Genomic DNA, 20,419 nt, shown 5'->3' with positions numbered 1-20,419 from the left:
AAAAACGAAAGATCTTTGCAAAAAGAAACTCAATAAATTGGAGTTGTTAAGCATTAAGTACTAAGGCAGATGTAGCCAACATTTCACAAAGTGATAAATACATCACCAGAGCTGAGATAGCCTACTGTATAAAGGTTGAAAGTCAAAAATATCTTTTCAGATGAAGCAAACATTTGAGTCAGTACATAAATGTTTGCTCGGGCTTGAACACAATTTCCTATTCATGTCAATGTAACAGTAGCTGTGTTTCCATTCAACTGTCAAGCGAATTTTAAGCAAACTTTTGAAATGTCGCAAAAATGAATTGTGGATTAGGCGCGTTTCCATCAACTGGGTTGGAGCAAATAAACTTGGCTTGTTGGCTACAGCGTAGTTTTGTCAGAAGTTAGCGCTATAGGCTACAAAGGGCTGTAATCTGCCAGTAAACAGAGTAGAAGAAGTAGAGGTTGTGAACCGGAAACAAGACAAGTCAGCTTGGCCATCTAACCCATCTATGATAGAAACATGGAGAGAGTTCTTGAGAAATTTGTTTCAATTTGGCAAGATGTAATGTTTCTTTCGTGTCAGATAGTATTGGTCATGTTTCATGCTGTCTGGAGACGATGACAAGCATTCATACATTATGGGAATATCCGAGAAGAAACAGCTGATCAGTCATGTGAGTTAAATGTTCTCTATGTCAGAATTGATTGTGTTATTTGCATAACACATTTAATACATGAACTCTTTTTCAATAAAGGCAAAAACCACCTCAATCGAGCGTAAAAACGTTTTCTCGCAATTTAGGAAGTTTTATTGAATTTTGCACATAAAAATATGAGAATGGAAACACGGCTATTGACATTTATTGACTAGCATAAAACAGTAACTCTCTTACAACTAATGGTCTAAAAGGAAGAACGGCCCATGATGACACGCAGGGATCATTTTCTAGACTAACAGAATTTTCTCTTCTTCTTCATTGAAATATTTCCATGATGGATTTGTACTTCATATTTCGAAACCATAATTTGTTTTTGACTGAGGATTTTAAGTGAACAGTTTAATTTGTTTGATTTGTTGTGCTTCAGAGTGCCGGTGCCATGTCAGGGAATTGAGTTGTTTACTTGTACAAAACTTGACTGGGGATGGAAATACCTTCTCTGATCTCTCAGGCTGATCACAGGTTGGGAAGTGTTGAAATGACAGGGTGGAGTTCAGTGAAAGAACTGGTCTGAGTGGAGAGAGACACTCTAAAGTCACTTAGAGAAAATTACTCCCTATATAACCGCACTGAAAATGACTGTCACACTCAAGGTCACAGTCTACCTTCAGTTCTTCCTTTTTTTGGGGATATTTTGGAGCTTTATTGGATATTTGAAGACATTTGTATGCCCAAAGATTGAGGAGGTACCCATAAACACATATTACTAAATACCCTATGGCCTTAGGATATATTCATGTTGTCATGAAATGATTTTGCATAAACAAGCTATTCTGTGAAGGATATTTCAAAGCTTGTTAGATGAACACAAAAGTGATGGTTATTGAGCTAAATATTATATGCAGCACATAATACAATTATTCAGTAACTTTTTAAATCACAGCATTTAATTACTTTCCCAAGCAGAAAGCAATACATATTCACCTCATTATTGTAATATAATCTCATTGTAATGTAATATTTCATTGTTTAAAATTTAGATTTTTATCATTTAATACAAATCCCCTACATTTACATTTCCCCTGCTGTTTATTAAATATTACCTTTCCCTCTTGCGTGCTTTATCACTTGCATCTTTTAGTTTTTTTCTAAGCCAGTTGTTTGATTGTTTCCATTGCATGCCATCATGTAGGAAATTGGATGTCCAAATGATCCTCCCTGAGACTTAAGGAGAGTACTTTGCTTGCTACTTTCTTCCCAAGCATCTCACATTGCTCTTTATTGCTTGAGCAGCTCCAGCAGGGGAAACCGTTATGATTTGGCATGGGTAGCAGGCAGGCAGAGACACCCATTTTGGATAATTGCTCTGAAATGTGCTTAGGTAGAGGTGCCTGAGGCAACAAACTCACCACAAACATAATAACAGTTTTAGTTGCGCAGTGGAAGAAGTTTTAGAGGGAGGAGGAAGGAGGCGGATAGAGACAGGGAGGGAGGGAGACGAGGAGGCTGAGAGAGAGAAAAAAAAGAGGAGTTTATGCAAGAAAGGTCATTTTCTGAATAGATGCTTACACTGCTTTATTGTGTATACAGTATACACGGGAGTTCAGACTCTGCAAGGTTGCCCTCTGTACTTTTCAATCCTGTTGTGGTTCTAAGTTGTTCCGTGAATTTATCATTGCTTTTGTTATATTTATGAAGCCGGATAGCATTATCTGCAGTTTGGGAGTGAAGTGGGGTCACTGAATTGTTAGGACACAGCTGTCCCTCCTCCCCTGTTCACATATTTCCCTTGGGCACATATTTGCACACATGCACAAAAACGCACACCTTCCATTGACGTGAATTCATGGTCCCCTGGTGTCGTGAACACAATGTCACATTCCCTCTTCCTCTAAAACCCACGCACACTATTGCTACCAAACTGGCAAAAAGTTTCTGTCATAGCCTGCTAGCACTGTGTGTGAATATGTGTGAGTGTGTATGTGTGTGTTGTCTGCTCATCCCCCGAGCGGTTTGCTTTAATCTCCTTTAATTTCATTCTCAATCTTTATGGAAATCAACTCTCACAACCAGCTCCTCATTTCACCATCTCCCTCACTAATTAAGACTAGGAAATTGTTCCTGGAATTGGCTGGCATGAGAGAAGTGTGTCTCACTGCTCAATCACTTCCTCATTCTCGCCTTGTGTCTGCAGTTGTTGTTTTGATTTTTTTTAACGTGAGTGAGTCTGTTTTTCTGTCCCGCTGTGGGCATCTTACCATTTGTGTTTGTGGTTGTTCTGTCTCCATGTATGTGTTGTGCCTGCTTGTTAGTCTCCATCTCCTGTGTGTATTTTCCTCACTGTGACAGTATCGCACTGTCTCCATCGCTCTTCTCTTTGTCTTTCAGTATCTGTCCGCGTACGCGTGTCTATGTGTGTTGTGTGGGTAGCCATGTGGTGGATTTAGGGCTAAAGCTTTGGGTGATTACTCCCATAATGAACCATCATGCTCTGTTCAGGCTGTCATCCCCCACAGGGATTGACTGTATTATGAAGTTATCATTCAGCCTCAGCAATACTCTGTGTCCTCACATAACTCTCTTAACCAATAGAGCTCTCTGCACGGAATCTGATAATGATAAGATTTATATTGCATGAAATTAAGCCTGGTCATTCAGGTGGGAAGATGTTTTGGAGAGTTTTTTGGAAATCTTAAAAAGCTTTGTCAGTGGTGTATCTCTGGAAAGCAGACGGCATGATCATCTCTAACGCCTTGTTCGCACATACAGATTTATAAGTGTCAGGCTCTTAGCTCTCATGAGTCAGTATCTCATCTCCTTCTGCTTTTTAACTTGCTTATACAGAGTAGCTCCTAACTTATATATATAGTACAACAATACAAGAATGAAAGCACAGCAGGATGGTAGAAAAGACATTACCAATATTTCATCATAACTTATATAAGAATATTTGCATTATTTATAAATGATTTACTTTTTAAAGGGGAGTTTGCACTTGTCCTCATATTTCTAAAACTTTTTTTTACTGCATGCCTCGATAGACATTGTTAGCATATATTATATTTCTGCTGTTTGCCTGCACAAGGTAGAAGTACAGAATTTGGGATATTAGTAACGTTAGCATGTATGAACTTCCTACTGATTACCATCAAAATACAGCCGACTAGACACTCAATATATGCCCTGTCACGCTTCAGATGCCATCACTCATATATAATGTATCTATATATTATATATCAGTTACAGGACCTCATGAAAAGTGACGGCACACTTTTTTAAAATTTGAAATATCACTAGCATAACTATGTGATGCATTTTAGAATCAAAGCCAGATCTATCAGACGTCACCAAGTCACATACCGGTGATCTGTTTGATGTGCATTTCAAAGCATTGATTATAGAGCCTGACAAACGTTTGCACTCTTCATTTAACAGCCATAAACACACAGTAACAGTTTGAGTTGGTCTGAGACATTTTTTTTCCTGTTACTGGGGCCTCGGCTCTCTTAATATATAAACATATGTATAAATGTAATACTGTAAGACACAAGAAAGTAATTGATATCTTTTTTTCAGCACAACATGGGCTATTTCAATATGTATGCTGCAGTGATATTACATGATGTTATAAAAAGTTCTGAGACCAAGAAGTCAAAAGAACAAGTAAAACAGAAATTTAATGTTTTAGCTATTCATTAATTTTCTACAATAAACAACAATGTGCAAGAGGTTATGATCTTCACATTCATAGCCCAAGGCATCGTGAAAAAAAATTAAAAAAATAAAGACTATTACACAGACACAGAACCATTTACATTTCTACCATAAAACCGTTATTATTTTGCTATTCTCCGCCCTTTTGCCAACCTCGTCACTTCCACCAATGTCTCTACGTAGCTCAATACACTTCAGATAACTATCTTGATATATTTATCTTGATATATATATTTACTCTTTGAAGGTTGCTTCCTAGTTGCAGTAGGATTCGTCAATGCTCAGGACACAGCATATATTTCTTTGCATTGTGTACGGTTCCCCACCATAGACTGTAAATAAGAAGTGGACGTAGTCACCATGATGTCACCTATTGGTTTGTGGACTGCTGTTTTGAAGCCATGAGTTCGGCATTTTGGCCGTCGCCATCTTGGTATTTGGCCGTAGCATTTTGGCCCTAAAGCATACGTTGCTTTATCGTCTTTACGACTCTAAATGGGACCATAATTTACTAAATGAAAATCATGCTGTATTGAAGAAGACTTGTAACTAGCGATTGAGACCATAATCTCATGTTTACAATGTTTACGAAGGTAATAAATCAAGTGAGAAGTAGGGTCATTTTCTCATAGACGTCTATACAATCAGACTTATTTTTGCAACCAGCGGAGTCGCCCCCTGATGGCTGAAGAAGAATGCAAGTTTAAGGCACTTCTGCATTGGCTTCACTTTTCAGACCCGGAGGTGTCCCACTGCTTGATACCTAATAACACAGCTTGTTATTGGAGAGGAGAGCGTCGACATGTCTGCCAGAAATCTCATTTATCAAAACAGTAATGTCAAAGAGTTGTTTGTGTAGTGAGCATTGGATAATTAAGAACATAAAACATTGACTTAGCTTTTTATTATTTTTTGAAAGTGTCCAAAAAAACACACTGTTTCCTTGATGGATTACCAAGCCCCTGGATGGACTGTAACAACAAGTGGTGGCTCGTTGTAACAGTGAAACGGTGCACTACAGGACAGTATGAAATGAGTGCTTTTGCAATTGAGGGCGACTGATGCAACCCCAAAGAAATGGGCATCTATTCCTTAGAGGTTTATATGCTAAAGTGGAGGTGTTCACTTTTTTCACACAATACGATTTGCGTTATATGCATCTCCCAATAGCATTGCTCGGACATTCATCTATTCAACACAGTTCCTTTTGCTTCTTCAGTATTTTAGTCTGTCTGTGTGAATGTGGAAGAGAGTGATTCATGATCATACATTTAAACAACTCAAAACTTCAAAGTTCTTATACTTTTGTAAGCTGAGACACATAATATCTCTCCCCTTGTCTTTGTCAGATTGGGATCGCGATAAAGGAGATGTAATCAAAGTCAGATTGATAGCTGTGAGGTTTGATGGATTGCTGGTTGGTTTTTGAGAGAGATGAGGCAGATAAACACAGATGATTCAAAGTGGACTCACTGACAGGTGCTTCTATTGAATGGTTTGATATATAGAGACTGTGGTGGACATAAACAAGTCTTAAGGTAAAGACCAAGCAGGTGGTTTTGGCATTAAGAAAGAGTTAGGTGGTCATGCTGTGTGCTGCCAACTTCTCCCTCCTTCCTCCTCTCTCTTTCTGCCTCTCATCTTTCAACCCCCCACCCGCTGTCCAGACTCCTGCCCTCCACACACCCCCATCCCATTTTACCTCTCCTTCTCTTTCATTGGGCCTCCTTCTATGTCTATGACTGTAAGGTGACTGTCCTGATGAAATACCCAGAGAGTGTGACTCTGAGTCGGCCGGTTCAGCGTTGAAGAAATGTTCTATCTAGTGTGTGCTTGTGTCTGTGTGTGTCCACAAATGGTGTACCACAGCTGATGGATAAGGTGATTAAGAGTACACCTGGGAACCAGGAGAGTAAAAGGACATAAGGATAACACACACACCCGCACACACACACGCTGTGTGTCCTCCTATGAAAGTTTTCTGTATGGTTTTAAAAACTGAAGGACAAAGGAGAGAGGATTTGTCTTCCACAGCTGCAGCTATCCTTTACAAACTAACAAAGTGACTCTCAAACTCTTCAAAGTGAAAAAGTTGTTTTATTATTAATATATCAAAGAATGTATCAGTTAAATAGTGCTGTTGATGCTGCCATATCAACAAAACCTCTGGATACTTTGAAATAAACAAACGCTGCAAAGATTAATCCATAATCGATTAGTTGTCAACTATTAAATTAACTATAAAAAAAACTATTTTGCTAATCGATTAATCAGTTTGAGTAATTCTTTTAAGAAAAGAAGCTTCTTAAATGTGAATATTTTCTGGTTTCTTTACTCCTCTATGACAGTAAACTGAATATCTTTGATTTGAGGATAAAACAAAACATTTGAGGACAGCGTCTTGGACTTTGTTGATTGACATTCTTCACTATGTACTGGCATTTTATAGACCAAACAACTAATCGATTAATTGAGAAAATCAACGACGGATTAAAAAACAATGAAAATAAAATAAAATAAACGTTAGTTGCAGCCCTACATCATGTATCTGCAGATACAGTATGTAGCCAGTGTAATTAACCATCCTTACATGCTGATATTCGTTAAATTTGTGATATGTAAAACTTTCATTCAGTTCCAAATGTTGCTCTCCCATGCACACAAGAACACACGTGTCCAATACACACATCCATATACATGTGTGCACAAATGAATATTTGTCGTAATGTATACACATATATAAATGGATAAAAAGGGCAGTTTTGCAAATCCTTTTATCCAGATTATATTGAGTCTGTATTCTAGGAGAAATCAGATCATAAACCTTTGAGTGACACCCAGAAGTTCGGATGGAAAAGCCTTCGTCCCCTCCATATGTTCTTATTTAGAAACCCATCACACCCATCGGATCAGCATCGTAAATAAAGTCACCTGCTAAGTCCCGCAACACTGCCACCCCTCTCAGGTTACAGTTTGTTTTATGGCCTTTTTCTATGGCAGGCTAATTATTTGAACATGTGTTAAGCTCAGTTGCCAATAGAGGGATACTTGCATACAGTATGCTATCTGGCAGCAGACTGGGGAGGTGAACAGAAAAGCGAAGGACAAGGTTAAGAGTGAATAGCATTACAGTGTCAGGGGAAGTTTAGAAAGTAGTGTAGTGAAAGAAACTGTTGCAGAGGCAATACAAGAAGACTCCAAATCAACAGCTGAAGAGTGGTTTCCCCTTTTGAACTCTCCCAATGAATGAAATTCGGGCTTTTGTGATAGAAGAGTGGCAGCGAGAGAAACAAAGTCTCGGAGAAAAATGTATTCATAAAGATCAGTTAAACAAAACTGTCCTTCCATCCATCCATTTATCCATCCACCCACAAGGGTTTTTGTGTTCTCACTCACGTCCTTCAACGCCTTCTCTCCATCCTCCTTTCTTTTGTCTTCCCGTCTTCTGTTGTTCTTATTTAAATGTCTAGCTAATTGTCTTCAAGTCTGCTACTGTGAGCATTTTTTCCCCTCAAAATGAAAACAGCTGAGCCCTCTCTGAAACGTTCTGTGGAAGAAATGGCAGCGCATTCCACGCTGCTTTGTAATGCTGTCATTTATCACAGTATGTGGACCATTAGTGTGAATCATTTATTGTCTTTGGCCTGCTTGAGATCCCCTAATGCTGGCATGTCTATACGGAATGAAAGCAAGGTTAAAATATTGTGGATAGTGATTGGGGGTTGCGAGTATGCAACAAGGCAGCCTGTGTTTAGTGTGTGAAGCAGCTAAAGCATTTTAAAGCATGATCAACAGAGTGTGTGTGTGTGTGTGTAAAACTGTTGCAACTACATTCTTAACATGCAAACGTGTATTTGTGTGTGTGTGTGTGCCCATGTGAGCATTAGTTGCCTCTAAGAATATACAGCTAAGTGTTTTTCCCTGTTGTTTACATTTCTGAAGTGACACGAGAGTGGGAGAAGTCAACATATGCCTGGCTGACTTCAACCACCAACTCCGTAATTACTGTGTCATTGTTGCCACGGAAATGAGGTAATGAGCCTGGTTTAAAATGACATGGCACCATCTCCTAAATGGGCTCCCTGACTGCTGAATCACAGCAAAATGGCATCCCACACAAGTCTGCTTTCCATTGAAGCTTTTTGCTTTTGATGGAATTCTTGGCGTTGCTGTTGTATGTTATATTCCCAGGGTTGTCCTGGTTCATATACTGCATATAAGAAGTGGACGTAGTCACCGTGATGTCACCCATTGGTTTGTTGACTGACGTTTTGAAGCCTCGCATTTTGGCCGTTGCCATCATGGTTTTTGGGCATCGCCATCTTGCTGTTTTGCAAACAGAAGTGACACAAGAGGGTTGAATTAAGTACAACCGAACGCTGAATAAGAATTTTTTTAGGTGACCAAAATGTTGCAGTTAACTATGATGAATTGAAAACACACTGTGAAAGGGTTAAAGTTGTAAGACAAAAACACGGACAACTCCCAGACCGGACAACGCTGGGGTAGCGTCCTGTCAATTACAAGGTAGCCACGCCCTAAAGCATCCCCTGCTTTATGGTCTATTTGGCTCTAAATTGGACCATAATTTACTAAATGATCATCATGCTGTATTGAAGAAGACTTGAAACTAGCGATTGAGACCATAAACTCATGTTTAAAATGTTTACTGAGGTAATAAATCAAATGAGAAGTATGGTAATTTTCTCATAGACTTCTATACAGTCAGACTTATTTTTGCAACCAGAGGAGTCGCCCCCTGCTGGCTGTTAGAAAGAATGCACGTTTAAGACACTTCCATATTTGCTTCACTTTTCAGATTCGGAGTTGCCTACTGTGTTGGTTAGATATTAAATCATTAGCAGTATGAGCACATATGGTTTTCTCGTTTAAAGTCAATGTCTCGACCTTTTTTGATAACTTTTCCAGTGGATCAGTGTGCGACGTGAGCTTTTGCACTGACTTCCTAAGCAAAGTTCGCACGACCATTTCATAACCTGATAAATTCAATAAAATCAATATGTCATCCAGTATCATTTTGAAGTAACGATTTAGTCATATGCTCTCTGGCTCACCTAATAACATGTCCTACAGCAGTCATTAAGTTTCCTGTCTCTCTTTGTCTCTTCCCTCAGACCTGAAGAAGTCATTCGAACAGGAACCCCTGGGAAAGGAAGTATCTCTGGAGCAGGAAGTGCTGTTACAGTGTCGCCCTCCGGAGGGCATACCGGCTGCTGAGGTACGTGCAGCCTTATTCTTAACCTCTACCTGAGATGAATGTAAAACAAGACGTCAGATTAAGAGAGAGAGAGAGAGAGAGAGAGAGAGAGAGAGACTGAGGCAGGATGTCAGCATGGAGACAACAGAGGATGTGAAAAGATGTAAAAAAAAAAAAGGAAAAAAAATAGAAATCATCAAGTGGAAATAACTTGGAAGTGCCACAGAAAAGTCAGTTAATACAGATGTGACACTTTTTGAAATTGGCTGGAAGTATGAATGACAGACAGCAGAACATTGACGGGTGCGTGCACTCATTCACAGTCTGCAGTCAGCAGTTGAGGGGTGTGCTGAATGAAAATGTATTCTGACCCTTTTGATGAGGTTTGTTAAACAGCTTTTATAACTAGTGTTATGCCCCAAGCACTCAGACTTTAATTTGTCAAAACCAAAATAACTGTAAAAGCCCATTCCAACAGAGATAGTTCTACATTTTCATTCATTGACTTTGTAACTGAGCCAAACAATGAATTGCACTTAATCACAGTAGCAAAATGAAATTATTTAACCTTAATACAAGCAAAGACAATGTTTAATAAATCAAAAAAAATACAAGTTTAGTAGAAAATATTTCACATTTGTCTCGTTTTGAAAAAAGTTTTCAGATATATAAAGCATTTTTTTACATTCAGGTTGAATTGTCACAGGAGTAAAGCAGAGGAACAGCCCGAATCTCGTTTTGAGTGACAGTTGCTTGAAAGCTCTGCTGCAACGAGGTAACACTGATCCAAAGTTGAAACTCAGACTTAAACGTCCCCAGAGAGCCAATTTGAGTTGCAGCGCAAGTTACTTGAGGAAATCTCAGAGTGAGAGAATAGGATAAACCTCTGCAATCTCTCTTACTGTACCTGAGCTTTACAGAAAATAATGAGGATAATTAACGAAAGTGGATTGCCTGCTTGTCTTCAAAAAGACGGAAAAATACTGGCATGTTCCTTTTCATTCGACGTTCATATCAATGATAACTGAACGGAAGTGGATAAACCGCTCTGGAGTTAGAGGGAAGTTACATTTGCCGCTTAGAAAAATCACTACATCATTCTGTTGGCCATTTAAAGCTGCAGTGGATAGAAATGGAGAAAAAATTATTAAATTTTTTTTTATAAAATGGTCAGTACATCCTGACAGTAGTGCATGAGACAGGTATTCTGAAAAATATCAAGTGCCTCTGTGTCCTCCGGTGCTCTTAATGGCATCTGCAAGATTTCACAGACCAGAGGGAAACAACCAATCAGAGCCGAGCTGCAGTCTTGCCATCTCTGAGCAGCTGTCAATTACTCGGGAACTCCGACCAAACGATCAAACTAGGCAGCGCTGATCAAATATGAATCAATATTCTGTTACTGTAATGCCTTTTTCTCACCTCAAATGTTTTCAGAAACATCTTGTAGTGTACTGTTTAGCTGTAAAATGAGAAAGTTTGTGACCAGTCAGCCATGTTGAGATCAGTTGAGGAAATACCAAGCACCGCCCACCAGCCAGAGCACAACCAATAGGAACGCAAAATTTTTTAAAGCCTGAAAACAGAGCCAGGTGACGTGCAGAAGTCTAGCTTTCTCTCAGAACACTTGAATTACAATATGCTGAAAGGTTATTATGGAATTTTTGCCCAGTGATGCAAAAACATTCTGCCTACTGCAGATTTAAGCGGGTCACGTTAATGCCTTGCTTAAGGACACTTTGATAAGCAAGGCTGACTTTCATGTGGTCAGAGGTTCCTAGCAATGCTAGTAATTCAAACAGATGTAGCTTTCAAGTATACACATGACTCTACCCTCCTCAATGTACTGTAAGATAATATTGTGTATATGCATTAACTACATTGTCAGCACCTCGACATTTTATTCACTCATCAAACGTGTCGTGCAGTAAACATCCACTTTGGGAGAGCCACACGTGTCACTTCCACTCCCCGAGGTCCTTAACTACAGTGAAGAGCGTCATTCACAATTCAGATGATTCTTTACTTTTCCTGGTTTCACCTGGCTGCGTTCCCACCTGAATGGATAAAAAGACATAATTTCATTTAGTCGGCCGCTGGGGAAGAGCAGCACAGCACTTGGAGAAGGCTGCGCTCCCGGATAAGGAGTCTCTGAATCAGGTTTTCGCTCCTCAGGGTTTGATAGTCGTTTTCAATTGCATCTAAGTACACAGCTCCCCCGAGAGAGAAGGAGAGGAGGGAGGGGGGGAAACTGAAGGAGTGGGGTGAGGGAGGCACTCAGACAGACCGGCGTACAAAGTGAGGAAGAGGGGAGTGTGGGGGGAAGGCAGAGGTGAAGAATGAGACGGAAGGAAAAGTGTTTTTGGAATAACGGTGATCTTTTCCTGTCCTTTCACTTCTAGAAATCTCTAACTCTTCTGAGGGAAGTCAAGCAAACACATTGGTCAAATTGTGACATAAGACTTGGAAGCTATTTTTCACTCACAAAACACATCTTGGAGACAAATCTTAACAGTAATGACCCATTACTACTGCTGCCTCATCTGCCTTCTTTATTTCTGACACCTGTTTTAACACAATATAGTATATTCATGCACACAAGCACAAAGGCACACTTACAAACACACACACACAGACACACCGGCACTCAGAGCTATTTTCCCAGTGTGTTCAATTTGCTACCTTTTCCATTCCTTTCTCCTGTCATAATGGGATCTCGGGGCGAATGGATTGGTCTGTCTCTCCTGTCTGCTGGAGCTGATTAGAGGGATTTAGGTTTAAAACCTGCTGATGACCTCAGGTTGTAGCCCCGACTTTCTTTTTTTTTTTTATCTCCTCAGACTTTCTATTTCTCTTTGTTCTTATCATGTTCATTCTCTTTACCATTCTCATTCTCGATTTCCTCTTTCTCTAACTCACTCCTACACACACACCCACACACAACCACTTTTTTTTGTTTTTGATTGACAGCTGTAGTGTCCTGTGACCTCTCTAGAAATGTTCTAATATTAGAGGTTGCGGTTGCCGTGTCGACCAGTTGACGACTGTTGTAAAGTTGTCAATGTGATGGGGTTGGTGCCCTGATACGTGATACACACATCGTAATGCCCAGCTGGCATCACGTGGCTGTCAACATGCCGCACCAAAGCCTTGGAACACACACAAACACACACACACACAAACATGCAATTTATATTCATATTCACGCAACATCTGCACACGTGCCAACATATGCGCGCAGATGTTTATCTATCCATTTACACAGATACACGTGCAGATGCAGCCTTAAAAGAAATGCACATACACACACATACACACACGCATATTAAAGCATGACAAGGGGTACACTAAGGGACAGATTAGCCAGGGCTCATTTTAACTGCTGCACAACTGTTAGCCTTGAGAGGTCAGGGTCAAACCAATCCAAGATTGCAAAGAAAATGTCTCCACACCAACCAATGCACCATTATTTCCTTTTCACTTTCCTCTGACAGTACTACTCTCTTGTCATCAGTCAGTCTCCTCTATGTGCTTTTTTCTCTCTTTCAATCTAAAGCTCCTGAGAGACACAATTTGAGGCATTGTGAAATCCTTGAGAAACATCTAAATCTCTTTAGACTGTGATAGAAAGCCTTTAAAAGCTGATGGAAAGCTATTGGATTCAGCGGGGAGGGTTCAGCAGTTCAACAGAAAAGGCTTTATGGACAAAGAGGGCGAATTCAGAGAACTTGCAACAAGTGCAGCACAGTTTTCACTTCAGATGAAAAGTTATATTTAATTTTACTGTTTTTTTTTTTATTTCTGAATCACTTTTATGGCCTGAGGTCGTCCGAAGTGTTTCTTATAAATATCTACTGAAAGCAAGCAGCAGTGTGAAATTTAGATTTTAGCCACAGTCAACTTGTTTATTTTTTCATTAGGACATAGAGGCAGCAGAAGTAGGCCGCAGTCTGACAGCAAGAATACATTCTTTATCTTGAAACCCAAAGAGTAGGAGTGACCCCACAGGCCAGGCAAAGCCAGTAGACTGCACATAGCAGGTGGGGTTATGTATTTATGTGTGTGTGTGACTGTGGGTGTCTATGTGAATATTTGTGTGTGTGTGCCTGTCTGCGTCTGTCTCTGTGTGTGAGTGATTACCCCAGCTGCAGTGAAATAAACACATCAGTGTGTGGTGACAGGCACTCCACGCACACACACAAACACACACAGAGACAGACAGTAACTGGATACGTGTCTGGAGCCTGGTCAAGTTCCTGTCACATTCTTAACCACTCAATCCACCCCTAAATTAGTGCAAGTTATCCACTTATAATGGCTTATGATCAACCTATACTTTCTCTATCTGAGTGTAATCTTCCACTTCAGAAGATACATTGTAAGTAAAGTCAGAGTGTACAGTTTTGAAAGCTTCAGTAGGCAGAACGTTTTTGGCATCATTGTGCATAAATTCCATTAAATCCTTTCAACATATTGTAATTCAAGTGTTATGAGAGAAAACTAGACTCCTGCACCTCCTTATGGCTTTAAAAAAATCTAGCCCGTGACGGGAGACTTTGGCCAATCACAGGTCATTTCAGAGAGAGTGCGTTCCCGTTGAGCGTTCCTATTGGCTGTGCTCCGGCTGGTGGGCGGTGCTTGGTATTTTCCTCAACTGATCTCAACATGGCTGCCGGGTAACAAACTTTCTAATTTTTACAACCAAACAGTACACTACAAGATGTTTCTGAAAACATTTTACGTGAGAAATAGGCATTACAGTAACAGAATATTGATTCACATTTGATCAGCGCTGCCTAGTTTGACCATTTGGTCGGAGTTTGCGAGTGATTGTCAGCTTGCTCTCATAGATGGCAGCTGGACGGCAGACTCCAGATCGGCTCTGATTGGTTGTTTTCCGCCGGTCTGGAAAATCTTGCAGATGATGATATTATAGGATTATTATATAGGATGATATTGGCGCCATTTCTACCCACTGCAGCTTTAATATATGGTGCCTTCAAATGAAACTCGTGAGCTTGTGTTTACAACATGGAAAGTCGTGTACACATATGCGTGGCATTCAAGTGGTTAAGTCGTGAGAACACTGCTGTTAAGCAACTGCAATATTAACATTACTGTCGACATCTAGAAGCCACATAGGCTAACAATTTAGCAAGCTAGCCAGCGGGTAACATAATGCAATAGCTAAATGCAAAGGTATAATGACAGAGGAAAAAGACCAGGCCGTTGGGAATATCAACATTTTCCTAAGACATATTTACAAAATTACAAAGAATTACAATATACGACTAAAATTACAATAAATTCACTCATTAAGTACCGATAAATGAACTTGGCCTCCGCCATTTCTGACAACGTCAACAAACACATTGTATTCCACTTACGAGGTCGTGAATACCACAAGAGGAGGGCGTTCATATGGACTCTTGTCGTGATCACAGTAAACACGACCCCATTTGAAGCCACCAATAGTATTTTATTATATTTACATCACAATGAACATTCATGTAACATGGCATTATGTGTACCAGGGTGGCATACTGTAGGGAGATTGTCCTTCAAAGATGGGATTTAGATTCAAGCTCCAAGCTCCAAATCGGGCAGCATTTGCCGCCATTTGTCCTGCTTAAGTGTCCTTGAGCAAGACACGCGTCCAGCTGCCAGCTCTGAGGTTGCTTTTATGTAGCTGATCAAAGCCAGCAACTGAAAAGTTTTGCCTTCAGGCAGAACACACACACACACACACCATCCTAACCAGGAAGTAGCTGTGACGTTAGTTGTGTACAAATGTGTGAATTTGGCCTCCCTAGATGTCATTTTTTCTGAATGACTTTCTGCGTTAACCAGTGTGGAATAAGTCCAGACCCATGTGTTTGTGTGTGTATGGGTGTGTCTCGGTGTGCATGAATGACTCTTTGTGATGCAAATCATAGCAGACTTTTCTGTCAGAAGGAATCAGCGGTGCAGTGTGGCCAAAATGCTAACGGCTTCCTCACTCTCACACTCTAACAGTATACTGTACACAGTACATCTCAGTCCCAATTGTTAATGTGTCATATGATGACGTTTACTAGCAGAGTCTATCTGGAGGTTATAACATCGGTGGCAGGGGAGTGCTTTAAATGGACAGTGAAGGTGACAGTGTGAATTAAACTGTCTAACAAATAAGACATGCTCTCTTCCTGTGTCCAGAGATAGAAGCAGATCTATTGAATTCCTTTAGCTTTAACCCGCTTTCAGATCTCACTGGAGCTCAATGCTCCTCTGGGCCTCACAGATAAATTTATTAAAAGCTACAAGATCAACTATTTGCAAGAATACATCTAAAACGTGTATATTTCCCCAGAACATACCAATTTTTGCATCAAAAGCTCTGTGAATAAATTTAAAGGCGAAACACGTTTTTTTATACAGTAAAGAAACGCTAGTAGAATGGCATTGTTTTTGTATTTCTGAATAAATAGAACTGAATGAACCCAAAGGGATAGGGATGGTCTATAGATAGAATTTGTAATATCAAACAAAGCATTTGATCTTCCCTTCGCTTTGCAAAATGTTGTGACCACCACACCAGAAAAATTAAAGTCACTTTCATCCCGGCCCTCCTCTGGGTGAGTGTGTTGGTGTGTGTGCGTTTCTGTGCACAAAAAACAATTTATGTAATGCTGCTTCCCCAATAGATCCTTACCTTAATCCTCTTTGAGCTAGCATAGTAAGCCCCACAGCTCATCTCCCATCACATTTTACCTTGATCCCCAACCTCTGTCAGAAATCATCACCGTAATCCACAGATTAGTCAGCAATCTCTTTTTTTATTCCCACTGCCTAGGTGAATTATTGAAATGGTGTTAAGATTATTAAAATGCTGTTGCGAGGGTCTATCACTGCAGAGTAATCTACAAATGGGGCAGATGAAGAAGGGCGGTTTCTGTGTTGTTTTGGTAATAATGTGTATTGTGGTTGGTCGTTGGGGATGTCAAGAGGGATTGTGATCATTATCTAATGATGTGTGTACACCCACACGCGAATGCACATAAGCGCACATACAGCGCGCTTTATCTCTTTGACTCCTGTACTCCTTGTACTGTATATCAGCGCAGTCTTTTAGAACTACTTTGTAGTTCCAAAAAGATAGTGTCACACTTGCATACACACACACACACAGGAAGAGGAAGAAGACATACATACATCTAGTGTAAGCTGTGAATTTAGGAGCCTTGAGAGGCTTTTCATCCAGTGATAAGCCGTGTCAGTAAATTCAGACAGCAGCAGGCTGCAGAACCGCATTGGAAATGTGGATTTTCTGTTGCGAAATCTCAGCATCAGCTATCAAACTTCCTCACAGTTTTATTCTATTGACTACTCTCTCTGTGTCTTTATGCAGTCATGCAGTTAGTGTTTCTGCTGCTCTCAGTACAGTTCCATTGGGTTCCAATTAGGGTTGCAACTAACAATTATTTGCATCTGTTGATTATTTTCTCGATTAATTGATTAGTTTTTAGCTCTATAAAATGTCAGAAAATGGTGAAAAATGTTGATCAGTGTTTCCCAAAGCCAAAGATGATGTCCTCAAATGTCTTGTTTTGTCCACAACTCAGAGATATTCAGTTTACTCTCATCGAGGAGTAAATAAACCACAAAATATTCATATTTAAAGGGGCTCTATGTAAGAGTAGGAACTTGCTTGTTAACAGTGACACCTGTGGCCGTTAAGTCAACGACCGTCCGTGTCCTGTTGCTCGCACTTGTGCTTGCACTACTTAGACGCGAGGGAGCATCTGTCAAAACAGTGAAGTGACACACGTGACTGAACTTGATCGACAGCTAAAACCGCAATATCAATATATACTGTATTTCACATGGTTGGCAGTAATGTTAGCTTACCAAACGAAGGTCCGGCTGATGTTTTCCCCTCAACGTTGGTCACATTCGGTTACAGCAGGACGGGCTTCACTAGATATAACTTTGTTTTTTTGTGTTGGAGTCTGAGTTGTGGAGGGGCTGGTCGTTTGTTGGCGTTAGCGGACTCCATTTCTAACCCAACATTAGTTATTGTTGCACACTGTTAGCCCTGTAGTGGAGCTGAAGAGAGTAAAGGCACTCGCGAGCACGCACGACGTGAGAGTAAAGGCACTCGCGAGCACGCATGACGTCCCATTCATTGGATTTTCCTAAAAAAAAAGTCCCGCATTCTTCACATTAAAAGCAGTCTCTAGGCTGATAGAGGAAACCCAGGAAGTTGCGGAAGGTTAGGTTACAACCTGTTCACACATGTGAAAAAATAAAAAAATGATTAAAACACATTTCTATGTGTAAAAACATACATACAGTTCCATTAAGAAGCTGGAATCAGAGTTTTTGAGAGTATGGGCTTTTTTCTTTTCTTAAAACATTACTCAAACTGATAAATCGATTATCAAAAATATTTTGCGATTAATTTCATATTTGAAAACTAATCGATAAATCGTTGCAGCTCTAATTCCAATCACTGGCTCTAACTAGATTTAGACTATATAAGTATATATTGTTTGCAAAATATTCTTGCAAAACATTTTTTTTTTTCTTTCGGCCTTTCCTGCATGCATTGTTTGCAGACTGTAACTCAGACTTTTTATATAAAAACCCTAAACTCAGATGTTTACCTTGGCTTTCTCACAAGTGGTTTTGCTATTTCAGCCCTCACAGTGACTGTAACTGCGAGCACTTAAAGTACATCCGCCTATCGTCTACTAGGCCATTTAAGGAAACTATCAATCAAAATTCAAAAAGGGAAGCTTCTCATTACATTCAGTCGCCCTGTGTTTTGTCTCTTAACCGATGACTCGACCTGCATTATTTTCTTCCATCTTCATAGAAGGCAGGAAGTGTGCAGGCCAGTGATCATGTGTAGTTTTAGTCCTCTGTGGTCTGGGGTTTGAGTCTTTTTGAGACTGGGACTTTGTTCTTTTTGTGTGTGCGGTATGTGGAGGGCTGAGTGGGTGCTTGACTCAGAAGTATGAGAGTAGGAGATAATGAAGGCGTTTGTGCAGATCCCCTCCACACCCTCTAAATTAGGAGAAACTACTCTCTCCCCTTTCATTACCCATTCAAAGGCTTTGGCAACACTATAGGATAGTCCGCCTTTGTAATTAACCCTGTTTTAATGTCTTTCTGGCAGTGACATGGAAAGCATTTAAATGTGCTGGTGTTGAAATGCTGACCCTTCACTCTGTTTTTTTTATTTAATGCTTATTTATTGACAGTTTTCACTGATTTTCTGTGTTTTTGATGAAACCTTGCACAGTTTCCCATCGCAGCTATTTTCTCTGTCTCCATTTCAGTTTAAAATTTTCTCACACTTTTCGATGAACCCTTGTCTTGTTTTTTCACTTTGTCTCTCTCTGTCACTATCGCCGTCTCTCTTGACACAGTTCTGAGACAAAGCAGTGGATTGATGGTGACATGACAGCGTAGAGTGTACTGCATTGTCTGGCAGTGAGGCCGCGCTGCCCTCGGCAGTCCTGACAGTGTTGTCATGGATGAATGAACGCAGTGTTTTGACACCGGGTGCGACAGTGTCAAATAACAAATCTCTGTTCTGTTCTGTCAAGTTTTACGAGTTGTTAGACCTTGTAAGTCTTTTAGGAGCACAAAAAACTTTGAAACACGGGCCTGTAATATCTAGATTTGTGCATATATTATTGTAATGCAATGAACATATTAGAAACGTATTTATGATTTAGCACCTAAAAATAGTTCTCAGTCCTACTGCTGGCAAGAGTTGAGAGATAATTTTATATGTTAAAGCAATTGGGACAGTAAATTCCTCATTTGTGACCAAGACTGCAAAAGTTTAATAAGCCAGGGCTTTGAATGATTGCTACCAATTAATTGCTTTTCACTTACATCACTATTCAGTGAAGTAGGCCTCAGTGAGTTATTAAAGGAGGTCATTGTCAGTGCAATTCATATTTGTATAAATGTGACTGTGTTGATAACAGAACATTATCAGATAATGTGCGCGTAGAGCAGAGAACGTGTTTGCAGTGATATGTGATCTTAAAATCCATTGCTGCCACGACACAGTCCTCCATTTAACACTATGTAAAATGTGTTTGTTGGTGTGAAATCAAATATGAGTGCATTTTTGCTGAGCTGTATTAACCATGATACCGCTTACACACTGGAATTGTATTGAATCATCGGCTTATCAAACGCTGTGCCAAGAAGCTCTTGGCGCTATTGATGCTTTGCTGATTTCAGAAGCATAATTCTTTCAGAGGTAGATGGCTTTAGTCTACTTAAGTGTGACCTTGCAGAGGCCGATGTACAGCACTTAGAGATAAGATGCTCCTTTAGCTCTTTTGGGAGCTATAAACAGAGAATATGCTGCTCATGATGGCATCTGCTGTCTTTTTGTCAGTCAAAACCGTAAAATCAATGCTGCAGTTTGATGCACAGCTAAGCAAAATTGTATCAGAGATGTGGTATTAACCCATGCAGGTTAATTATTCTGCTGAAAAAGGTGTTTTTATAATGGCTGAACACATTCAGCTTCATAGTCTGAAATATGACTATCATCAACTCACTCACCAAATAGAACAACTCTGCAGAAAGCCAGTTTTTTAAAATGATTATTCCTACAGCACATGCAAAGTACGGTTAAGGTTAGGCAGCGAGGACAGATCATTATCATGGTAAAATGTTTTAAAAAAGCCAACATTAATTGTTGAACTCAGATCTCTGGTGTCAAAGTCTAATGTGTTGCACACCCATTCATCATTCCAGCCTCTATACCCTACCCACATAAAGGACACTACCTTCCCTGCATTTGCATTGGAATTTTGCATTGGACATTGGAT

At 40.0% G+C, this 20,419-nt stretch overlaps 1 protein-coding gene across 2 annotated transcripts in view; it reads left to right on the top strand.

Annotated features, from left to right (window-relative positions):
- The window catches only part of LOC119492547 (netrin receptor UNC5C-like), a 232,737-nt gene that overhangs the window by 139,299 nt on the left and 73,019 nt on the right, over positions 1 to 20,419 (top strand). For both annotated transcript variants that reach the window (XM_037777050.1, XM_037777051.1), the window contains exon 4: positions 9,493 to 9,596. In XM_037777050.1, the coding sequence (XP_037632978.1) occupies positions 9,493 to 9,596 (104 nt within the window). The remainder of the gene's footprint in view (positions 1 to 9,492; positions 9,597 to 20,419) is intronic.

The sequence above is a fragment of the Sebastes umbrosus genome, chromosome 8 (genome assembly GCF_015220745.1).
Source record: "Sebastes umbrosus isolate fSebUmb1 chromosome 8, fSebUmb1.pri, whole genome shotgun sequence".
NCBI lineage: Eukaryota > Metazoa > Chordata > Actinopteri > Perciformes > Sebastidae > Sebastes > Sebastes umbrosus.
Note: the sequence above shows the minus strand (reverse complement) of the source record. Positions and strands in the feature narration are given on the sequence as shown.